At 41.5% G+C, this 21,274-nt stretch overlaps 1 protein-coding gene across 2 annotated transcripts in view; it reads right to left on the reverse strand.

Annotated features, from left to right (window-relative positions):
- Positions 1 to 21,274, reverse strand: part of LOC122945175 (nuclear factor of activated T-cells, cytoplasmic 1-like) — a 108,418-nt gene that overhangs the window by 68,684 nt on the left and 18,460 nt on the right. For both annotated transcript variants that reach the window (XM_044304105.1, XM_044304106.1), the window contains exon 2: positions 13,780 to 14,857. In XM_044304105.1, the coding sequence (XP_044160040.1) occupies positions 13,780 to 14,857 (1,078 nt within the window). The remainder of the gene's footprint in view (positions 1 to 13,779; positions 14,858 to 21,274) is intronic.

The following is a 21,274-nucleotide window of genomic DNA, read 5'->3' on the forward strand; positions in this document are numbered from 1 at the left end:
ATGATTCACAGGAGAAACTGTGAGGGCTGAAGTTTATGATACAAGGTATATCGAGCTCATATTGAGTCACTGTTAAGTCTTCTTTTTTTCATGAAGGAAATTCCCTTAACATGGTTATCATTTTTTTTTATTAAAGTTGTTTAGTCATGAAATAAAGTCACTTCATAATATAAACCTAAAATTTCGACAGCTGTTTCCAGTTGTCTGAATGCGCCCAGCAATCTATGGTTTCCATACGTCTCCTAGAGGGGTTGTTCGTCTTAAAGGTTCCTTTCTGTGGACAAAAACATACTTACCTGCTCCATGCCGGTCCACAGCCACCACTTGCTTGCTCCATTCTCCGCGTGTCAACATCTTGTTTGACGCAGGTCAAGTGGCTATGCAGCTAATGACTGGCCAAAGTTGGTGACATGTCAGTCATGTGTGATGTCACTTGGTCACATGATGTTTGGGGGCCACATGACTGGCATCAAACAGGATATTAACATACAGAGACCGGAGCAAGGCAGTAACAGGGAGCCAAAGCAGGTAAGTATGCTTTCGTCCACGTCACTAGCAACGTGGGGGAGTCTGGCAGAAAAGACCCCCTGAGGATATTTACAGAGTTGTCCAATTTGTGGGGGAAAAAATTTGCAAAAATGTTAAATAAATAAAAATACTACTCACCTCTTCAATCCCACTGTCTTCGATTACAGGCAGTTGGTTACAACATGTAATCGCCTCAGGCAATCAGTGGCCTCAGCTGTCACATGCAGTACTTGGTGATGCTAGTAGCCGCTGATTGGCTGTAGCAATCACATGATGGTATCACAAGGCGTAACAGGATGATTGCCAGTGTTACATAAATACAATGCCAGAATTGCTGTTATTTGCTCATCAAGCATCAAAAATTTAATAAAAAGCAACAAAAAGGTGTGTGTACCCCAAAGTAGTACCTATGAAAACGTCAACCCATCCTACAAAAAACAAACCCTCACATAGCTCTGCCAAAGAAAAAATAAAAGGCTCTCAAAAAATGGTGACAAGTGTTTTTTATTTTTTCATTTTGAAGTGTTTTTATTGTGTAAAATTTGTAAAACTTAAACATTTTTATAAAGATTTGGTAACGCCAACAAAATAAAGTTAAGATGTCATTTATACCAAACAAAGAATGGTGTGAAAATGAAACCCAGAAAACAGAGGAACTGCTTTCCCAAAAAGTTTTTCAATACATTATGTGAGTACCACACAAGGGCCCCATGCCTTCCACGTCACAGCTGCCAATGCCTCTGGTAGGTTGTATTGACTGGCCTGTCAGAATAACTATGCACTGTAATACAGGAGTATTACAGAGCACAGTACAAGTGATCAAAATATCACATGTTCAAATCCCCTAAGAGGACTAAATATATACAGGTCCTTCTCAAAAAATTAGCATATTGTGATAAAGTTCATTATTTTCTGTAATGTACTGATAAACATTAGACTTTCATATATTTTAGATTCATTACACACCAACTGAAGTAGTTCAAGCCTTTTATTGTTTTAATATTGATGATTTTGGCATACAGCTCATGAAAACCCCAAATTCCTATCTCTAAAAATTAGCATATCATGAAAAGGTTCTCTAAACGAGCTATTAACCTAATCATCTGAATCAACTAATTAACTCTAAACACCTGCAAAAGATTCCTGAGGCTTTTAAAAACTCCCAGCCTGGTTCATTACTCAAAACCACAATCATGGGTAAGACTGCCGACCTGACTGCTGTCCAGAAGGCCATCATTGACACCCTCAAGCAAGAGGGTAAGACACAGAAAGAAATTTCTGAACGAATAGGCTGTTCCCAGAGTGCTGTATCAAGGGACCTCAGTGGGAAGTCTGTGGGAAGGAAAAAGTGTGGCAGAAAACGCTGCACAACGAGAAGAGGTGACCGGACCCTGAGGAAGATTGTGGAGAAGGACCAATTCCAGACCTTGGGGGACCTGGGGAAGCAGTGGACTGAGTCTGGAGTAGAAACATCCAGAGCCACCGTGTACAGGCGTGTGCAGGAAATGGGCTACAGGTGCCGCATTCCCCAGGTCAAGCCACTTTTGAACCAGAAACAGCGGCAGAAGCGCCTGACCTGGGCTACAGAGAAGCAGCACTGGACTGTTGCATGTCATTCGGAAATCAAGGTGCCAGAGTCTGGAGGAAGACTGGGGAGAGGGAAATGCCAAAATGCCTGGCTATATGGTACCAAAATTCTTCATAGTATAGATTACAGTCCCATAAATATAAGTCCGCATATAAATACAGATAAATATCCGAAATGTGGCTATATCGGTAATTAAGTCCTTTGGCGTTTCATAGATTATTTCAAAGTGTAAGTCTCTGGTACTATCATATTCCTAATAGCCGTTGGTAATACTTAGGCCCACAATGATGGTCAATATATTACTAGGTAAAGTTCCTCTTACCTTCCTCGGTGTTGATATAGTTCAAGCGAGGGTCGGGCGGCGCGGGACAATGCCGGCGTCACGCTCTGTACTCCTCTAGCCGGCTTCCCTGAATTATGACGGCAGTTGGGACGGGACTTGCGTCTCTGTTTCGTCCGTACCTGTTTGTCTTCCGGCGCAATACAGAGGAAGGTACCTTTTTGGTCTGTGGATTCTTGTTCCTTTAGTCTTTCCTCTATCCTGTAATTTCAATTTTCATAGCGTGGCCACGCTTATGATTGCGGAGGTGCTCTTTACAGGTGTCCGATCTGGCCCAGACGCGTTTCGGGAATTGGCCTTCCCTTCATCAGTGGTATCGCAACACCTGTTTACCTCCGCCTTTTATTTCCAAGAGAACACCCAAACTATGGAGGACTGGATTTCCTTTTAGGAATAAGGATTATACATGCGGTTTTTATGCATGCGTTTTCCATGCGGTTTTTTGGTGCATGTGCGTTTTTTATACTGAGTATTCCTTTTGCTCTTGTGGACTTGTGGTATAAACAGCTTTACTGTTCGTGATTGCCTTGCAAAGATATATCATTTTATAATTTCTCATCACATAAATAAATACACTCTCTATTGTACCTATATGGCTATATCTTGACATTATCTGTTTCAACCATTATAGTATGTACTGGATTCACATCTTCATAAATAAAATAAAAATGTCATAAAATATTATTTAAGAATAATAAAATGAAATTTAAAATTGGGACAGATCCTATATTTATATATACAAAAGATCTTTCTCATGGACTTCAGTGATATAACTGTATTTTCATGCCATATTATGACCAATTTTAATTAGACCAGCATAACTAGTCTCCAAAACAAAGCGGATCCATGATGAATGTGTGATTGGATAGGATGTTAATTGAGTTGTATGGGACTGGGGGCCAGTTGATTATTGTGTGCAACAGCAACTACTCAGGCAGTGTCCACTAAACTGTGTGGACTTTGACATATACAGGTCCTTCTCAAAAAATTAGCATATTGTGATAAAGTTCATTATTTTCAGTAATGTACTGATAAACATTAGACTTTCATATATCTTAGATTCATTACACACCAACTGAGGTAGTTCAAGCCTTTTATTGTTTTAATATTGATGATTTTGGCATACAGCTCATGAAAACCCAAAATTCCTATCTCAAAAAATTAGCATATCATGAAAAGGTTCTCTAAACGAGCTATTAACCTAATCATCTGAATCAACTAATTAACTCTAAACACCTGCAAAAGATTCCTGAGGCTTTTAAAAACTCCCAGCCTGGTTCATTACTCCAAACCGCAATCATGGGTAAGACTGCCGACCTGACTGCTGTCCAGAAGGCCATCATTGACACCCTCAAGCAAGAGGGTAAGACACAGAAAGAAATTTCTGAATGAATAGGCTGTTCCCAGAGCGCTGTATCAAGGCACCTCAGTGGGAAGTCTGTGGGAAGGAAAAAGTGTGGCAGAAAACGCTGCACAACGAGAAGAGGTGACCAGACCCTGAGGAAGATTGTGGAGAAGGACCGATTCCAGACCTTGGGGACCTGCGGAAGCAGTGGACTGAGTCTGGAGTAGAAACATCCAGAGCCCCCGTGTACAGGCGTGTGCAGGAAATGGGCTACAGGTGCCGCATTCCCCAGGTCAAGCCACTTTTGAACCAGAAACAGTGGCAGAAGCGCCTGACCTGGGCTACAGAGAAGCAGCACTGGACTGTTGCATGTCATTCGGAAATCAAGGTGCCAGAGTCTAGAGGAAGACTGGGGAGAGGGAAATGCCAAAATGCCTGAAGTCCAGTGTCAAGTACCCACAGTCAGTGATGGTCTGGGGTGCCATGTCAGCTGCTGGTGTTGGTCCACTGTGTTTTATCAAGGGCAGGGTCAATGCAGCTAGCTATCAGGAGATTTTGGAGCACTTTATGCTTCCATCTGCTGAAAACCTTCATGGAGATGAAGATTTCATTTTTCAGCACGACCTGGCACCTGCTCACAGCGCCAACACCACTGGTAACTGGTTTACTGACCATGGTATTACTGTGCTCAATTGGCCTGCCAACTCTCCTGACCTGAACCCCATAGAGAATCTGTGGGATATTGGGAAGAGAAAGTTGAGAGACGCAAGACCCAACACTCTGGATGAGCTTAAGGCCGCTATCGAAGCATCCTGGGTCTCCATAACACCTCAGCAGTGCCACAGGCTGATTGCCTCCATGCCACGCCGCATTGAAGCAGTGATTTCTGCAAAAGGATTCCCGACCAAGTATTGAGTGCAGAACTGAACATAATTATTTGAAGGTTGACTTTTTTTGTATTAAAAACACTTTTCTTTTATTGATCGGATGAAATATGCTAATTTTTTGAGATAGGAAATTTGGGTTTTCATGAGCTGTATGCCAAAATCATCAATATTAAAACAATAAAAGGCTTGAACTACTTCAGTTGGTGTGTAATGAATCTAAAATATATGAAAGTCTAATGTTTATCAGTACATTACAGAAAATAATTTTTTGAGAAGGACCTGTATATATATTTATATAAAACAACAAATATTAAATATTAAATTAAAATACCGTATTAAAAAATCTAAAACTCTCTCTCTACACAATATATATAGTAAAAATATCCCGTTACATAATCCACATGGTGAACTCCATAAAGAAAAAAAAAATGAAAAAAATCACAAAAAGATTGAATAAAAATTATCAAAAGGTCTTATGTATCCCAAATAGAATCAATAAAAACTATAGCGAGCCATGCAAAAACCGCTTTAGACAGCTCAGTCGGCAGAAAAATAAATAAAAAATGATTGGCATCAGAATCTGGCGACACAAACCAATATTTTTAAATGCCATTTTAAAAGTGGTAAATCATAATAAAAAAAAACCATACGATTTGGTATTAGCCGAATAAAGCTAAAATGTCGTCGTTACCATGCAGTAAAAATTCCATAAAACTAAATCCCCCCAAAAAGCTGAATTTTTGGCCAAACCCTTTTTTATTTAACTTCTATAAAAGGAAGCTTATATATGTCAGTTTAATTTTTTGCTTAACTTCTATAAAATGAAGTTTCTATATGTCAGCTGATATTAAGCAACTGATAAGATATTTGCAATTTCTTTTTTTTGAACATGTGCGCTGGTATCTGATCTGACATACACAATGCAGAACTTTACTGTGTGAACTGGACATTTAACTCTGTGTAATGATTAATTGTAAGAAGATGCCTGGGTGCTGGGCATTGTTGATCCCCCTCCTGAAGACAGCAGGATTTAGCACATACAGTGCTGCCCATAATTATTTAGACCCCTGGCAAATTTTGACTTAAAGTTACACATTTCTCAGCTTTTATTTACATTTGAGCAAAAAGTGTCCAGTCCAAAATTATTCATACCCTTCACAAACTGTCACAGTCTGTGGGAAAATCAAAAGTTCTATACCATTCCAAATAGTCCATGCTGTTCTAAAGCATCCTAATTACCCTGATTAATTGGGAACAGCTGTTTTAATCAACTCAACAGGTGAAAAACAGCAGCTCTCTGCAGTTGGTTTGTGGACAGTCATGGCTAAGACAAAGGAGCTCAGTGAGGACCTGCGGCTGCGCATTGTGGCTGTTCCCAAGTCAGGAAAGGGCTAGAAGGCCATTTCTAAATGTTTTCAAGTTCCAGTGGCTACAGTGCAAAGTATTATTAAAAAATACAAGATGTTCCACACTGTGGAAAATCTCAGAGGACGTGGTCAGAAGCCAAAAGTTACACCTGTGCTGGCCAGGAGGATAGTTAGAGAGGTGAAAAAGAATCCAAGGATCACCACCAAGACCATCCTGGTGAATCTGGGCTCTGCTGGTGGCAATGTCTCAAGGCAGACAATCCAACGGACACTGCACACTGCTGGGTTCCACGGATGCAGACCAAGGAGGACGCCACTTCTCCAGAAAAGGCACAGAAAATCTCTCTTGGCCTTTGCAAAAGCTCATCTGGTCAAAGAAGACGACTTCTGGTCTTCTGTGTTATGGTCAGATGAAACAAAAATTTAATTGTTTGGTCACAATGATGTTTCCTTCATTTGGCGTAAAAAAGGAGAAGCCTTCAACCCAAAGAACACCATCCCCACTGTCAAACATGGTGGTGGGAACTTAATGCTTTGGGGGTGTTTTCAGCCAATGGACCACAGAACCTAATCACAGTAAACGCCACCATGAAAAAAGAGCAATACATGAGGATTCTCAACGACAACATTAGGGCTCTTTCACACTTGCGTTCTTTTCTTCCGGCATAGAGTTCCGTCGTCGGGGCTCTATGCCGGAAGAATCCTGATCAGTTTTATCCTAATGCATTCTGAATGGAGTGAAATCCGTTCAGGATGCATCAGGATGTCTTCAGTTCCGTAACGGAACGTTTTTTGGCCGGAGAAAATACCGCAGCATGCTGCGCTTTTTGCTCCGGCCAAAAATCCTGAAGACTTGCCGCAAGGCCGGATCCGGAATTAATGCCCATTGAAAGGCATTGATCCTGATCCGGCCTTAAGCTAAACGTCGTTTTGGCGCATTGCCGGATCCGACCTTTAGCTTTTTCTGAATGGTTACCATTGCTGCCGGGACGCTAAAGTCCTGGCAGCCATGGTAAAGTGTAGTGGGGAGCGGGGGAGCAGCATACTTGCCGTCCGTGCGGCTCCCGGGGCGCTCCAGAGTGACGTCAGGGCGCCCCACGCTCATGGATGACGTGATCGCATGGCACGTCATCCATGCGCATGGGGCGCTCTGACGTTATTCTGGAGCGCCCCGGGAGCCGCACTGACTGTAAGTATACCGCTCCCCACTACTACTATGGCAACCAGGACTTTAATAGCGTCCTGGCTGCCATAGTAACACTGAACGCATTTTGAAGACGGATCCGTCTTCAAATGCTTTCAGTACACTTGCGTTTTTCCGGATCCGGCGTGTAATTCCGGCAAGTGGAGTACACGCCGGATCCGGACAACGCAAGTGTGAAAGAGGTATGTTCCTAATCATGTTTTTCATTCCTCCACTAGTTGTTGTATTCTTTATAAAAACACTGTTTTAATCTGTGCTTTTGCTATCCCCAGAGTCAGCTTGAAGTCAAGGGGGCAGCGTCCTAGTTGCTTTAAGTCAAGCTGAGCCCGCCCCTTACCCATCCTCCCTTCACTGTGATTGACATCCTGCTGTGAGGCTGGGATCGTGAAAGTCCTGCACTCACCCAGGCCGCCTTCCTCTCCCTGCGCATGCGCCGGGCTTTTCCATCATGTGCGAGCGCGCCCGGCACATGCACAGGGAGAGGAAAGCCGCCGGCTGAGTGCGGGAGCCGGAGACGGGATCGCGCAGTGACAAGGAGCGCACCGCCTGTAACATATTGTTCTTCGATTTTTTTTCTTTATATTTCAGCTTAATATTATTATTCTCCGCCCCCCCCCCCCCCCTCCTATAGTTTGGGGAGTGCATACGCCAAACTTTCCACATTTCGCCCTATAGCCAAGTAAGTTGCTTGTGCTTTAATAAGCGATCCCACCCTCTGGGCCCCTGTGGCGGACCACCGAAGACCTCTTTTTCGCCATTGACTTTGACAGGAAAAATTTTCAAATCGCTCCCACTCGCACAGTTTTAAAGCTACACTCCCCAAACTCAGACCAAATATTGTTGGTGTCAACCAGAATAAAAAGGTGAATTTTGGGGGGAACACCCATAAGTGGGCGGCGCTAGCAACGGCCAATTAAAATTTTGCTTTTATACGCTACAGCTCCCACAGTTTTAGGAGTACAATTATCAAACTTTGCACACTTGTTCGGCACATACCCGAATAGGTTGCTTGTGCTTTGTTAACCGATCCCACCCTTCGTGCCCGTGGAGTGGCCCCCCGAAGACCCCACTTTTTTGCCATAGACTTTCATTGGAAAATTTTCAACTTTTGCCACTCGTACAGCTTTAAAGTTAAACTCACCAAACTTGGGTCACTTAGTCATGGGGTCAACCTGAAAATTTCTGTCACATTTCAGGGACTCTAAAAAAAAGTGGGCGGAGCCACACACAACCGATCAGATTTTCCCTATTGACTTCAATGAGAAAATTTTAAAAGCTGACATTCTCACAGTATTTAAGCCAGAATACCCAAACTTGGCACCGTGGGTCACTGGGGTTAAAATTTATAAAAATTGGGAGGAGTCTACAACGGCCAATCAAATTTCAGCCATTTGTTTAAATGGGAAAATTTTAAACTGCCGCTGCTCTTAGACTGTTAATGGCAGGGTCCTGAAACTTGGCACAGTTGGTCACTGGAGGACTGGGATTAAAATACAGAAAAGTGGACAGGGACAAAAACAACCAATCAGATTTGTTTGATTGATTTAAATGGGAAAAATTAAAAATGCTGCCATTCTCACATTACTGAGGTCATGGACCTCAAATATCATAAATGTGGTCATTGGGTGTTTCCATTTGAAGGTTAGAAAAAGTAGGCGGAGCCACCAACAACCAATCAAATTTCACTCATTGATTTTCAATAGAAAAAAAATAAAACTTCTGCCATTTTTACACATTAAATGCCATAATTCCCAAACCTTAAAGTGTTAGTCACTGGGTGACTGTGGTTCACAATTAAGAAAAAATGGCGGGGCAACAACAGCCAATCAGATTTCAGCTATTGACTTTAATGAAAAAAAGATAAGATGCTTCTATTATCACAGTTTAAATGCCAAGTGTCCCAAACTTGGCAAAATTACTCACTGGGTGACTGCGGTCAAAAGTTAGGAGAAGTGGGTGGAGCCTAAAACAGCCAATCAGTTTTTGCCTATTGACTTCAATGTAAAACTTTCAAATACTGCCATTCTCACAGTTTTAAAGCCAAAAGCCCCAAACTTGGCACAGACCATGACTGGGTGACTGGGGTTAAAATTTGCAAAACTGGGCGGAGCTTAAAACAGCCCATCAAATATTACCTATTGCTATTCAATGGGAATATTTAAATTGTTGCCATTCTCACACTGTTAATGGGTCTTCAAACTTGGTACATTCGGTCAATGGGTGACTGGAATTCAAATTTAAAAAGTGGGTGGAGCCAAACACAGCCAATCAGATTTTTTTTATTGATTAAAATGGGAAAAAAACAAAAAATGCTGCCATTCTCACATTATCGATGTCAAGGACCTCAAATATCACAGATGTGGTCACTGGGCGTTTCCATTTCAAGCTAAGAAAAAGCAGGTGGAGCCACCAACAACCAATCAAATTTCTCTAATTGATTTTCAATAGAGTGCTCTCCTCCCACAGTTTTAGGAGTACAATTTTGAAATTTTGTACAATTCTTCGGCTGAATATAGAACATGCTGCGTTTTTCACGCAACGCAGAACTGATGTCAAGCATTGCACCTGCACAGAAAACTCGCTCGTGTGAAAGGGGCCTTAGTGGGGTTGTGTGGGACTTTAAACGGATGGATTATTCATCAATAATTATCTAAGCACATTGCTATATGGAAAACACCTTTAAGAGGACCTGTCGATTTGCTTGACATGTCTGATTTGGTAAATAACCATTTCCCATGAAATAACAATCCTGGAGCATCTTGTCATATAATTTTGTGTTGTGCCATAACACTGGTAATCCTCATAGAAATGTATGAATACACGGGGATTACCATTCCTATAGTCAAATTTGTGTGTACCTACGTACCCAGCACTGATTTCCAAATGTGACAGAAGAACTACGAAAAGTTGCCCAGGCTATTTTTATAAGAAAAATAATTATTAAGACAGACATGTCAGGAGGGCTGACGAGTCCTCTCTAAATAAGGGGACACAAACTTACAAATCACTACAAATGCTTCAATGGACAGATTGCAAAAATCTCAATGTAAATCTTTTAAAGGGCTGAAAAACTTTACTTTTTTACATATACAAGGAAACTGTATGTGTACATATGAAAAAACACATTATGGGAACATTAGGAGAAGCTATTTCTCACATATACGCACATGTAAAGTCTTACGATTCTTGTTTGCATGAGTCACATAGGCCCAGATGTGGAAGCAGAAAGATCAATTTGAGCAGTGTAAATATTTGACACATTCGGCTTCTGAAAAAGCACAGAATAGGCGACCATATAACAAACTTCCACTTCATGGTCGCTATCATTTCATTGTTTAACCCCCTCCCTGCCTAGGGAGCCTGCCAGACAATATATTTTCAAGCTACAAAGGCATAAAGTTGATGCTTTTTCTACCCTTTGATTGAGATTTATGTATTTCGGGGAGTGAAATGGAAATATGCAGACAATATCCTCATAGGGAACAAGGTAAGTTTGGAAGCCAACAAACCTTCAATTCTAATGGGGGCTTCTTTAAAATGGGATAATAACCTGTCTAAAATGTGATACATAGTTTTTTAGAGACGTGGAATGTGTATGCCTTAATTCTGACTTAAGAATGCAATGTCTTTATCTGTTTCATATGTTCCTCATACATCAAGTGTTTCATGATCTGCAGCTCCTGCCTTCATTAAATGGGGACTTTCAAGGCTGTTAACATCTGTGACTACGGAAAATTACTTAATTCTGACTATACTTCGCGGCCTTGTATTTTTATACTCATCTGTCCCGCAGTCAAATATCAAAGCTTTCAACTAATAAATTGTACAAAATATATTTTATATTGTATATTTAATAAAAGCAACCATATATGTGCTGTACCCTCTACGGGAAAATCATAATATATAAATGAGACACATATAAATAAATGTTAGGGACAGGTGAATCTAGTCTCTGAAACCTGATACTAAAGGTGATATTACATGTGCGGCTTGAGCCGTGGGTTACGACTTACCACTGATTGCCGGGCAGTACCTGGACTGCATCCATGTTTGAAGTCCAAGTAAACGCAGGTCAAAAAACAGTGCAGAGTAAGGGTCCATTCACACGTCTGCAAAATGCATCCGCATCCGTTCCGCAATTTTGCGGAACAGGTGCAGACCCATTAATTTTCAATGGGGCCGGAATGTGCTGTCCGCATCCACATTTGCGGATCCACACTTCCGCATCCGTGCTTCCGTTTCCACAAAAAAAAATAGAACATGTCCTATTCTTGTCCGCAATTGCGGACAAGAACAGGCATATTCTATTAGTGCTGGCAATGTGCGGTCCGCAAAATGCGGAACGCACATTGCCGCTTTCCGTGTTTTGCGGATCCGTGGCTCCGTGTATCCGCAAAACACATTGCGGACTTATGGAGTGAATGGAGCCTTAATAGTGCCTGACCTGAAGGAACGTAGGTCTGTGCCATCAATTACTGTCTTTCCGTAGGCTGAAGTTAACAAGAGGCGCAGGCCTCTCCATAACTTCAACGCATCCAGCGCCAGTTCTAAATGTAAGACAGCTTCCAAGCTGTCTTACATTTAGACCATTTTCTAAACCTAAAGCAGGCTTAGAAAATGATGAATGAGACCCACAATTTTAGACCTGGCATGTGCGGGGAAAAGTCGCAAAAAGTGGTGCAACTAACCATTGCGCTGCCATCTGCACCTGAAATACGACTAATTTAGGCATATTTCAGATTAGTAAATGACCCCTTATATTTTCTGCACAACAGGTATCTCTTACCAAGTTAGGATGGGTTCACATCACGTTTACAAAAACGCAGCGCAGAGCATGTTCTTGTATCCTGCACAGTCCGGTTAAAAAAAGTATAATTTTTTTACAATGGCAAAAAAAGTATATGTATGGTGAATGGATGCCACGGTATGACATCAGTCTGAGGCATCCGTTTAACGTATACGTTAAAAGGATGGGAAAAACGTGATGTGAACCCAGCCTTAACTGTAGGTTAATTACCTGTCCCTACACAAATGTCAATTGGCAGGTGCACACAACTAACCTCCTCCCACAGAGACAAAAATGGAAAAATGACAAATGCAAACAAATCCATCACAAACCTAACTAGAATACAAAATAGGCATTTACCATTGACATTTGTCTGTTCTGAGCTCTATCATCACTGGTGTCCTGTAAATATCTGTAAGGCTTTAAAGTAATTCATGACTGCAGTTTTCCCCTATAGATGCAGGTCAAGTACTGATGCTATACACATCTGTATAAAACAGACGATTCCAACCAAAATGATTGTTCGTCACGTGAATTACAGTATAATTTTAGCCGACCACCGACAGACCATTATCATCCAAAAAGAAGTCGGCTATGCTTGAAATTGTCAATGGTTCATGCCTGACAGATGTTTCTTTAAAAGAACATTCCCAAAAAGATCTTTCCTCCATCGCCTGGTCTCATTGAACACGCATGGCCAGTTTAAACAACTGCAACAGCTAATATGGACTAAAATGCGTATGGCCGTGTCTGCAAAATGACTATGCATCAGTTTGGTCAACTGTCAACCAACTTCTATCTAATATTAGTGTACGGCCACCTTAAGAACACTTCGTTCTATTTCAGCTCATTTTTTGACCCATCAGTCAAAGTTTAAAGGCGTTATCTCATGAAGACAATCCATCTGTAAATAATAGCTGGCCCACCAATCAGCTACTCCAACTTTTCTTAAACTGCCTTTTTAATGCTGGCCATACACATGTAGTAGCAATATAGAGCGTGAAGGCAGAAGGGGGGGTGTAATGTGAGCTAGTAGGCTTGTAGAAAGAGTGACTGTGACCAAACTGCACCTTCACTTGCAGACTAGAATGGTAACTAGTGAATTAGGAATATAGAGAAAATATTTCAATGGAAAAGTTTTACATTGGTACTTTACATAAACTTTTTACTGGAAGCACACTTTAAGGCTCCATTCACACGTCCGTGGTGTGTTGCAAACCCGCAAATTGCGGATCCGCAACACACCCGCCCGGCACCCCTATAGAAATGCCTATTCTTGTCCATAGCTGCGGACAAGAATAGGACATGTTCTATCTTTTGCGGAGCTGCGGACCCGACGATCGGGGCCGCGCTCCGCAAATGCGGGTCCGGACAGCACACTGTGTGCTGTCCGCATCCATTCCGTCCCCATAGAAAATGAATGGGTCCGCACCCGTTCCGCAAAATTGCGGAACGGATGCGGACCCATTTGCGGACGCGTGAATGGACCCTAAATACACGCGCTTGATAGTTTGTAAAATTTGTACAATATGTATCTCGCCCTACAGTTTCATTGGAGGAACAACAACTGACGCAGAAACATATTCATTAGCCATAATATGACGCATCTTTGTAGTTAACAAATTGTTCAAAAATCTACAGTTGGACCATTTAATTTTACACTGAAACAAATACAACAGTTTAATGTGCACTTTTACAAATTAATATTAAAAACCTCTTATTTTAATGTCTTACCTCATATAGGATGTTGGGGAAATGTTCTTTGGTTTGGCCCAGTGATAAGGATGCTGTGGTACTGACAAATATTGATCACAAGACATCGTTTTCCTGATGTGATAGAAGTCTTCTGATGGCAAATCAGTGGCTAGTGACAGAGTGTCATGGTCATCACAAATGGGCTCTGTTTTTAGAGCCATGGTTGGGGTGTGATCTAGTGCTGTTTTCCTGGATTTAATTGGAATGCCATCATTCATATCTATGGGGTCAGTGGTAAGAGCATTAATAGCTGCCACAATAGCCGAATTTGTATACTGGTGAGTGTTCCCTAGCCAGGTCTCTTCGGTGATGCTAACTCTGGGGGAATTGTGAGGAGATAGAGTAGGCGAGTGGTGTGGCGAGTAAGAGGTCTGCCTTCCATTAATGTTATACTTTCTTTTGAATGGAGATGTAGGGCGTGAGTTTGGAGCAGTGAGCCAATTTTCCTCTGAAATACTTGTCCTGGGAGATGTAGATGGGGAATGCCTTGGTGAATTTACCAAATTACAGGCCACCATATTTCTGTGATAGCTTTCATCTGGCTCAGTGGTTTTGGGGGACACACAAGGTGACTGCCATGGAGAGGTCTGAGGGGAAGTATATGGATAAGAATAATTTGATTCAAAAGAGGAAGCTTCTGAGTTACAGCTTCTGGAAGACAAACTGCTTGCTGGACTCAAGCAAGAAGGGTCTCGATATGTGTCAACATTTGGTAAGTTCAACGTAGCGGTAGAAAGTGTTCGTTTAGGTATGGATTCTTCCACATCACCTTCATGAAAAAACTGGTTATTGCCACTATGAATCCCCAGACAAGAAGTGATTTCAATTCTAGGACTTTCTAATGGTGCTCCATTAGGTCTTACATTCGGAGATAAGTAGTATCCAGAGGCTTCATTCTCAGGATTCCCTCCATATCCAGATAAATTACTTGCTGATGGAATAATGGAAATGATTGGGTTTGATGACTGAACACCATGGCATGAAGTTGATAATGAAGAGTTCATCACACCCAGTGATAGGCTGGCACTTAAATTGGAAGATGCATAGTTATAGTTTTCTGGAAAAAAAATTATGAAAGATGTCAAGATTAGAAAAATAATGACATGCATGTGCTTTATTTAAAAACTAAGCTACAAATAGTATGTCTCTCAGAAGATGGTAAAATGGAACAACAAAAAATGAATACAAATTCTCAAAAAGGCTGATTACAAATTAATGTAATACTAAATATACAATAAAATGCTGCAGTCTGGAACTTGTTTCTAGCAGAGAACCAGCTGATAATTGTAAAATGAAAAAAGAAAGTTGAGATTTGAGAGTTAAGAAAAGTTTTCATTTCTATTTCTATTGTTAGCAAAGCCTATGGACAGGTTATCTACACAGAGCCAGATTAATGTACCACACTGGGTTTATGTACCACAACCAAATAAGCAGATTATTAGCTATGTTATTTTACTATATGTAATTTAAGATAACATGCTTTCTGAATCTTAATTAATTGCAAGCAGTAGGAGGCCTTTTTCACACTTGCGTCACTGGTTCCGGAATGCTGTTCCGTAACTACCGTGTGCAGCCGTGCGCTGCTGGAACAGCCTGCCAGAACCAGTAACGCCAGTGTGAAGCAGGCCTAACAAAGATGCATGAGGACCAACTGCATAACTAGAAATTGATCCCTACTCTGCCATGCTAATCAACATCAACAATCTTGGAAGACACAAGTGTTGGCATTTTAATTGTTTTATTCTGTCCCATATGTGTGCACAATAAATGTCTCTCCGCCTCCATACTCCATAGTAACGTTTAGCTACTCCTCACCTAAAAAGGTCCTAAATCAGGGAGGGCCCCCCACACAATGCTAGGCTCTATAGCAGCTGCTATGCCTGCCATACTCATAGTTGGGGTGCTCTCACACATGGCAGATTTTGTTGCAGAAATTTCAGATCCATTTATGTGAATGTGTATCCATGTTTTGCTGCCACAAACAGCCTCGGTCAGATGAATGGAATTGATTTTCAGTTGCAGAAATTTCTGCATCAAACAAGTGTAAGCTCGGGTGGGAACTATTTCTCTTTATGGAGATATAAGTCTTATAGGCCAGGCAATGCTCCTCTGGGAAAAAGATTAAACCGCTTTCCAAAATGAAAAGAAAGTTGAGCCTCTGATGGCACTAGATGTAAGGTAGCCTTCCTCTGGATCAACTTGCAGGATAACAGATCGAACTGGATGGACAGATGTCTTTTTTTCGGCCTTATAAACTATGTTACTATGTAATACTCAACGTTATAAACAGGCCTTGAAGCATAACTTGAATAATGGCTCAACCAGTACCTCATCTGCAGACAGCTGTGAATGCCCCTTATCAGTGCAGAGAAAACTGACTTAACTGGGTGAGAGGCCTTCGTCAGGATTCGGGCGATACTATTTCGCTTTCTTCTGCACTGATGTGGGGCAGTCACCTTCAAACAGCTGTCTGCAGATGAGGTACTGGCTTAGCTATTATCCAATTTATGCCTCAGGTAAAGCCTGTATAAAAGGTAAAGCTTTCACTTAAAGGATACCCTACATTTGGTGGCATCAGAGGCTCAGCTTTTCCTTTCTTCTTGGAAAGAGAGCTAATTTGCATGACACATATTTCTAAATGCAACTTGTGCTGTATTCTGAGTCATTATAAATCAAGCAAGTCAAGAAGCAAGCTAATAAAGCAAGATGGAACAGCACCTGATCATCTCTACCAGCAATATTCAGGTCTCGTGTCCCTTCTAGCAAGTTAATATGAGCAACATATATACAGTAGCTCTTCAGACATTGATGACTGCACCTTAAGCCTACACGCAACTGGTTTATGAGTTATATTAAAATGACATGAAAGTACATTTAATTAGTTTTAGTGCACAAATATTATTACAATTTTAAGAATAATAAGATGGGAGCACATGCTAACAGACATGAGAAAAGTGTGCTGTACCATGAAGCTTTGCAGAGTTGGTATTTTAATAAGCAACTTCTTCGCAGGAGAGAATGAGCTAAACACATTCACACAGATTATATGGTGAAATATTCCAACCATATGTTATAATATAGCATTTTCAGCAATACTCTAATATATACCAAATTCCCTTTGACTGGTCTCCTACACATTCTCAACAAAATACTAGTCAATTCTTGTCAATGGTAGGGTTTCATCGAACATCATGATTTGAAGCCTGTTCTCCTCTATTAGATATCTACTCACTTATACACGGAGGAAGCTGGCTAACAGGTTTGTACAGTGATCCCTCGAGATACAATGGCCTCAGGATACAATATTTTCAACGTACAATGTTTTTTCCTGGCACATCGTATGTTGAAACTAGACTCTGCATACAATGCCTGAGACACAGATCCACCCATTCAATATGATCATTTCTCTGTAATGGGTATAAAGTAAATCCTCTTTACCGTACAGTGTGGTACATCTCCTGTACTGCCATCTGTCTGTGCCAGCTGCTCGTTTTGATGTGATAGTGGCTCCATTTGATTTTTCGGGTACGCTGTGTACTATACAGGACCCTGAAGCTCCTTCCCTCATCATAGTCAGTGATTTACAATTCCGGCATCTATTTCTGACTGTCATATGTACGGACTTCCTGTCTAAGTTATCTGCTTATTTTTCTTAAATCTTCCTTATCATAGGATGTCATTTTGGGTCTTTGGAACAAATTATACATTTTCCGTAGAGTTATCGACTCAAGTTACAGTGATTTTCGCTTACAATGGTCATCCTGGAACCAAGATTCTAACTTGAGGGACCACTGTATTAGAATATTGCTGTAAATGATGACATTTCAGCAAGCTTGACCAGGCCCACGTCCATTGTAAATGCAATTTTTGGAATGTATAACTGAAAATTCATTAATGGGGAACTAATGTTTTACATCAATTTGCCACAACTGCATTTTTCCACCACACGCACTACCACCGAGTATTCCTAGTAACAATGTAGACATATTACTTTACTCTAAAACTTTAGACTGATGTAAGCACATACAGATTCTGTAACTGGGACATCATTCAAAGGGAGTGAATACAAGTGCTGCCCTGAGTGACATGTCTGCCTGCTGGGAGACTCAGCAGCATGTTGTATGTGTAGAACTACAAGTCCCAGCTGTACAATGACACTGCTGATACACACAGGATCTTCCCCTACCGGTTCTTGTGCAATGCTCTGCAGAACTCCTCTAATCTGTCAGCTCCTGTGCCCAGCATTTGTCTCCTCACTGCCTGCAGCTACTCAGTAAAGACTGCAGCCCTGAGTCTGTGCTGCTGAAGAATCCAGTGACCTCTCGTGTACAGGCACATATCTGCTCTCTCAGGCTTGTGCACAAAACATCATCAGAGCAGGGAGAGAAGCTGACATCACAGGTCATATGTGAGAGGAGCAATTGCAGATAAAGTAAGTGCATTTTATATTTATATTTGCCTAGTTAGAAACAGTTAAAAAAATAACTCAGACAACCCATTTAAGGCCGAGAATCCGCCAGATAATTGATAGCGAGCGTTCATAAAAACGCTCCTTAGCGATTATCTAGCCGTTTAAAAGTGCCTCTGATTACCTGAAGAACGAGTGAAACGCAACAGATCATCCCATCTAAACACGCTCTGCTGCCGGGGACGAGCAATGGCATTACTGATTGCTCCTCCCCACACTGTGGAGGAGATTGCTGAATGTATATGCAGCAGTCTCCTTCACTGACGAGCAGGCGCTTACCTGGAAGGAACGGTTCCTTCCTGACAATCACCTGCTAAATTATCCCGCAGAGCACAGCTTCTCTCCCTCTATCATATGCTACTCAGACAGGGCAGCAGAAATCTCCCGATGTCAATGAATTTTTACCCAACTAAATTGTACTTTGTGCAGATTTTATCTCCTTTGGTATGTGGGAGGTTTCATTAGAGAATTGAAATACGATGGCCTCCGGCCGGGGGACCAGGTGGCGGGGAAGTGAAAAAGTGCTGAATTTGCATACATCTGTATTGGTCCCCAAGTGGCACTATAAAAGTATCAATCCAACAGTATTCTACCGAGACGATTAGGAGCTCCCATACACCCAGCAATTTCCCCAATAAGTTAATAAATGATTATTATTGTGCGCATGCGACTGTAGCAATATCAAACAATGCACTTGCAGAAGTCCTGATGACAAGAATATATATATATATATATATATATATATGTGTGTGTGTGTTTTGTTTTTGATCCTTATTAACCCCAATGCTCTGATAAGGTTTTATATTTAAGTATTACTTGAGTAGTTTTCCATTTTTATACAGCACAAGTGACGTGGTTAGAATGCTTTATCTTGTGCAGATCACAACCATCTATTTAAATAACTTTATAGGTGACATGTAAGGATCCATAAGATTACACATACTGCATGTACTCTGACGGCTGAGCTGTACCCTTCATCTCTTCCTGTATTTTTTTCTAACGTAGATTGGTGCGATACCACAAACACTTCCAAACAAACTGGCAACTTTGTAGCTTTGTGTGGCTTTTCTGTCCTGTCATCCGCGCATAACAAAGGGATGGAGGCTGCAATTTAGCTGCCCTGTAAATAGACTATAATTAGAGTTTCGGATCTGTGTAGCTGCATTTGAAGTCTTGTACGCCAGGAGTTCCTTCCATTCAGTACATGCGGTACTCAGCGTGCCAGGGGTGTTAATGGCAGATGGCAGCATCCCACTGTGGAACAACTACTAAGCCACATGCCATTTGGTGAGTTAAATCAACATCCACTTATCAGCGACAGAATCAGAAAGATGATTCAATTGCTGATTTTCAGATGAAAGATAGAGGGTTTCATGATGGAGATGAGGTAATGAGAACCTGAGTAACGTGGTTAACGATGATTACTGACATTTCCATCTCGAAAAACATTGACACCAGTTTACAGAAAATACAGAGTTCTGATGATAACTGAGGCTTTGTTCGGGAGGTCGCCGGTGACCACACATAGTGGCATAACAGGACCCCTCGATGACCCAGTACTTGTCAAGCCGTCAGCAGCCCATTAACCCTATTGTCACTCAGGATGACTGATTGCTTGACAGGAGGCAAGTGAACTCTACCATTACTATCATAGCTATCTGCCACTTCCTATTCTGTGCAGAGTGAGAGAAAACGACTCTACGGACATCACTGCAGCTAATGTAAAGGCCCGAAGTGTCTATCCACTTATCAGAGCAATTGCTACAGAAAATGATAAATGCCGTTTGCAGACAAGTTAAAAACTCATATTTAGGGCCTAAAACGTTTAGTAAGAAAGTTAGGGTGTCCAGAAACTAATAACCATGTAGCACATATTAATCTATTGGCCTTATTAGTTCTAGCACCTAGTGACTTTCTATGCTGCCCCCGCTATCAACCCCCTGGCCATGCTATGAGCAGCAGAACTGATACAGTCTCTAACGAGATTCTCTAATAAATGTCTTGGGTTATTTTTACCATCCCAGTGCAATTCTGTTACTGGTACTGGTCCAAGCCTGTTACTCTACTCAAGTGTTCAGCAGGTTGGCTACAAGTAAGATGAGAAATCATTTAAGGGGGGCTTCCAGGATTGACATATTGATAGCCTATCCTAAGGCTAGGTCATCAATATCTGACCGGCAGGGGTCCGACTCCCAGGACCCCCACCAATAAGCTGTATTAAGAGTCTGAGCGCTTAGGCCTCTTCATATGACGCCCCGTTCATCAGTCACGTGGCCTAGGCGCAGGTTAGCAACATAGAAGTGAATGGGGCTGAGCTGCAATACCAAGCACAGCTGCGAGGAGGCCGTGGCACTCACTGGAGACCTTGTGAGCACCGCGGCTTCCTCAAACAGATGATCAGTGGGGGTGCCAGGAGTTGGACCCCCGCAGATCTCTCCTGAGTATAGTTCATCCATATGTAAATCCCTGAGAACCCCTTTAAGTTCTGGAAGAGGTTCTCGATCAGATGTTAAACATCTCTATTTTATAAGGCACTGGAAATGTTACTTTCTCTCTTTTTTTTTTGTGGGTTTTTTTTTCATGTGAAATAAACACAGGGTCCAGATGTAAAGTATGAGTAAATGGGAAAATATGATTTATGATTAATTATTTTTTGGCTATTCTCCTAGGATTTTTTTTTTTTAAATAATAAAATCAAACAAGTGTTTCTACTATAATATTTGGTGTTGTAGAGATTTGGTTCTCAACTAGTCAATAGAAGCAGAATGGAAGCTGGACGGTAAGTCACGGGACATGGATCGCCATCAGCAAGATGTTGTATTTTAACAAGTGCAGCCTTCCCTTGTTTGTGTGGACATTGCAGCGGTGAGCAGGTGTAATTTCAATGGGACGGCTGGTTTTTATACACCTGAATAGGAGGAGCTGTCCCACAGAAGTGAATTGGACGGCTGGTTCTTATACACCTGACTAGGAGGAGCTGTCCCACAGAAGTGAATGGGACGGCTG

The sequence above is a fragment of the Bufo gargarizans genome, chromosome 8 (assembly GCF_014858855.1).
Source record: "Bufo gargarizans isolate SCDJY-AF-19 chromosome 8, ASM1485885v1, whole genome shotgun sequence".
Taxonomy (NCBI): Eukaryota; Metazoa; Chordata; class Amphibia; order Anura; family Bufonidae; genus Bufo; species Bufo gargarizans.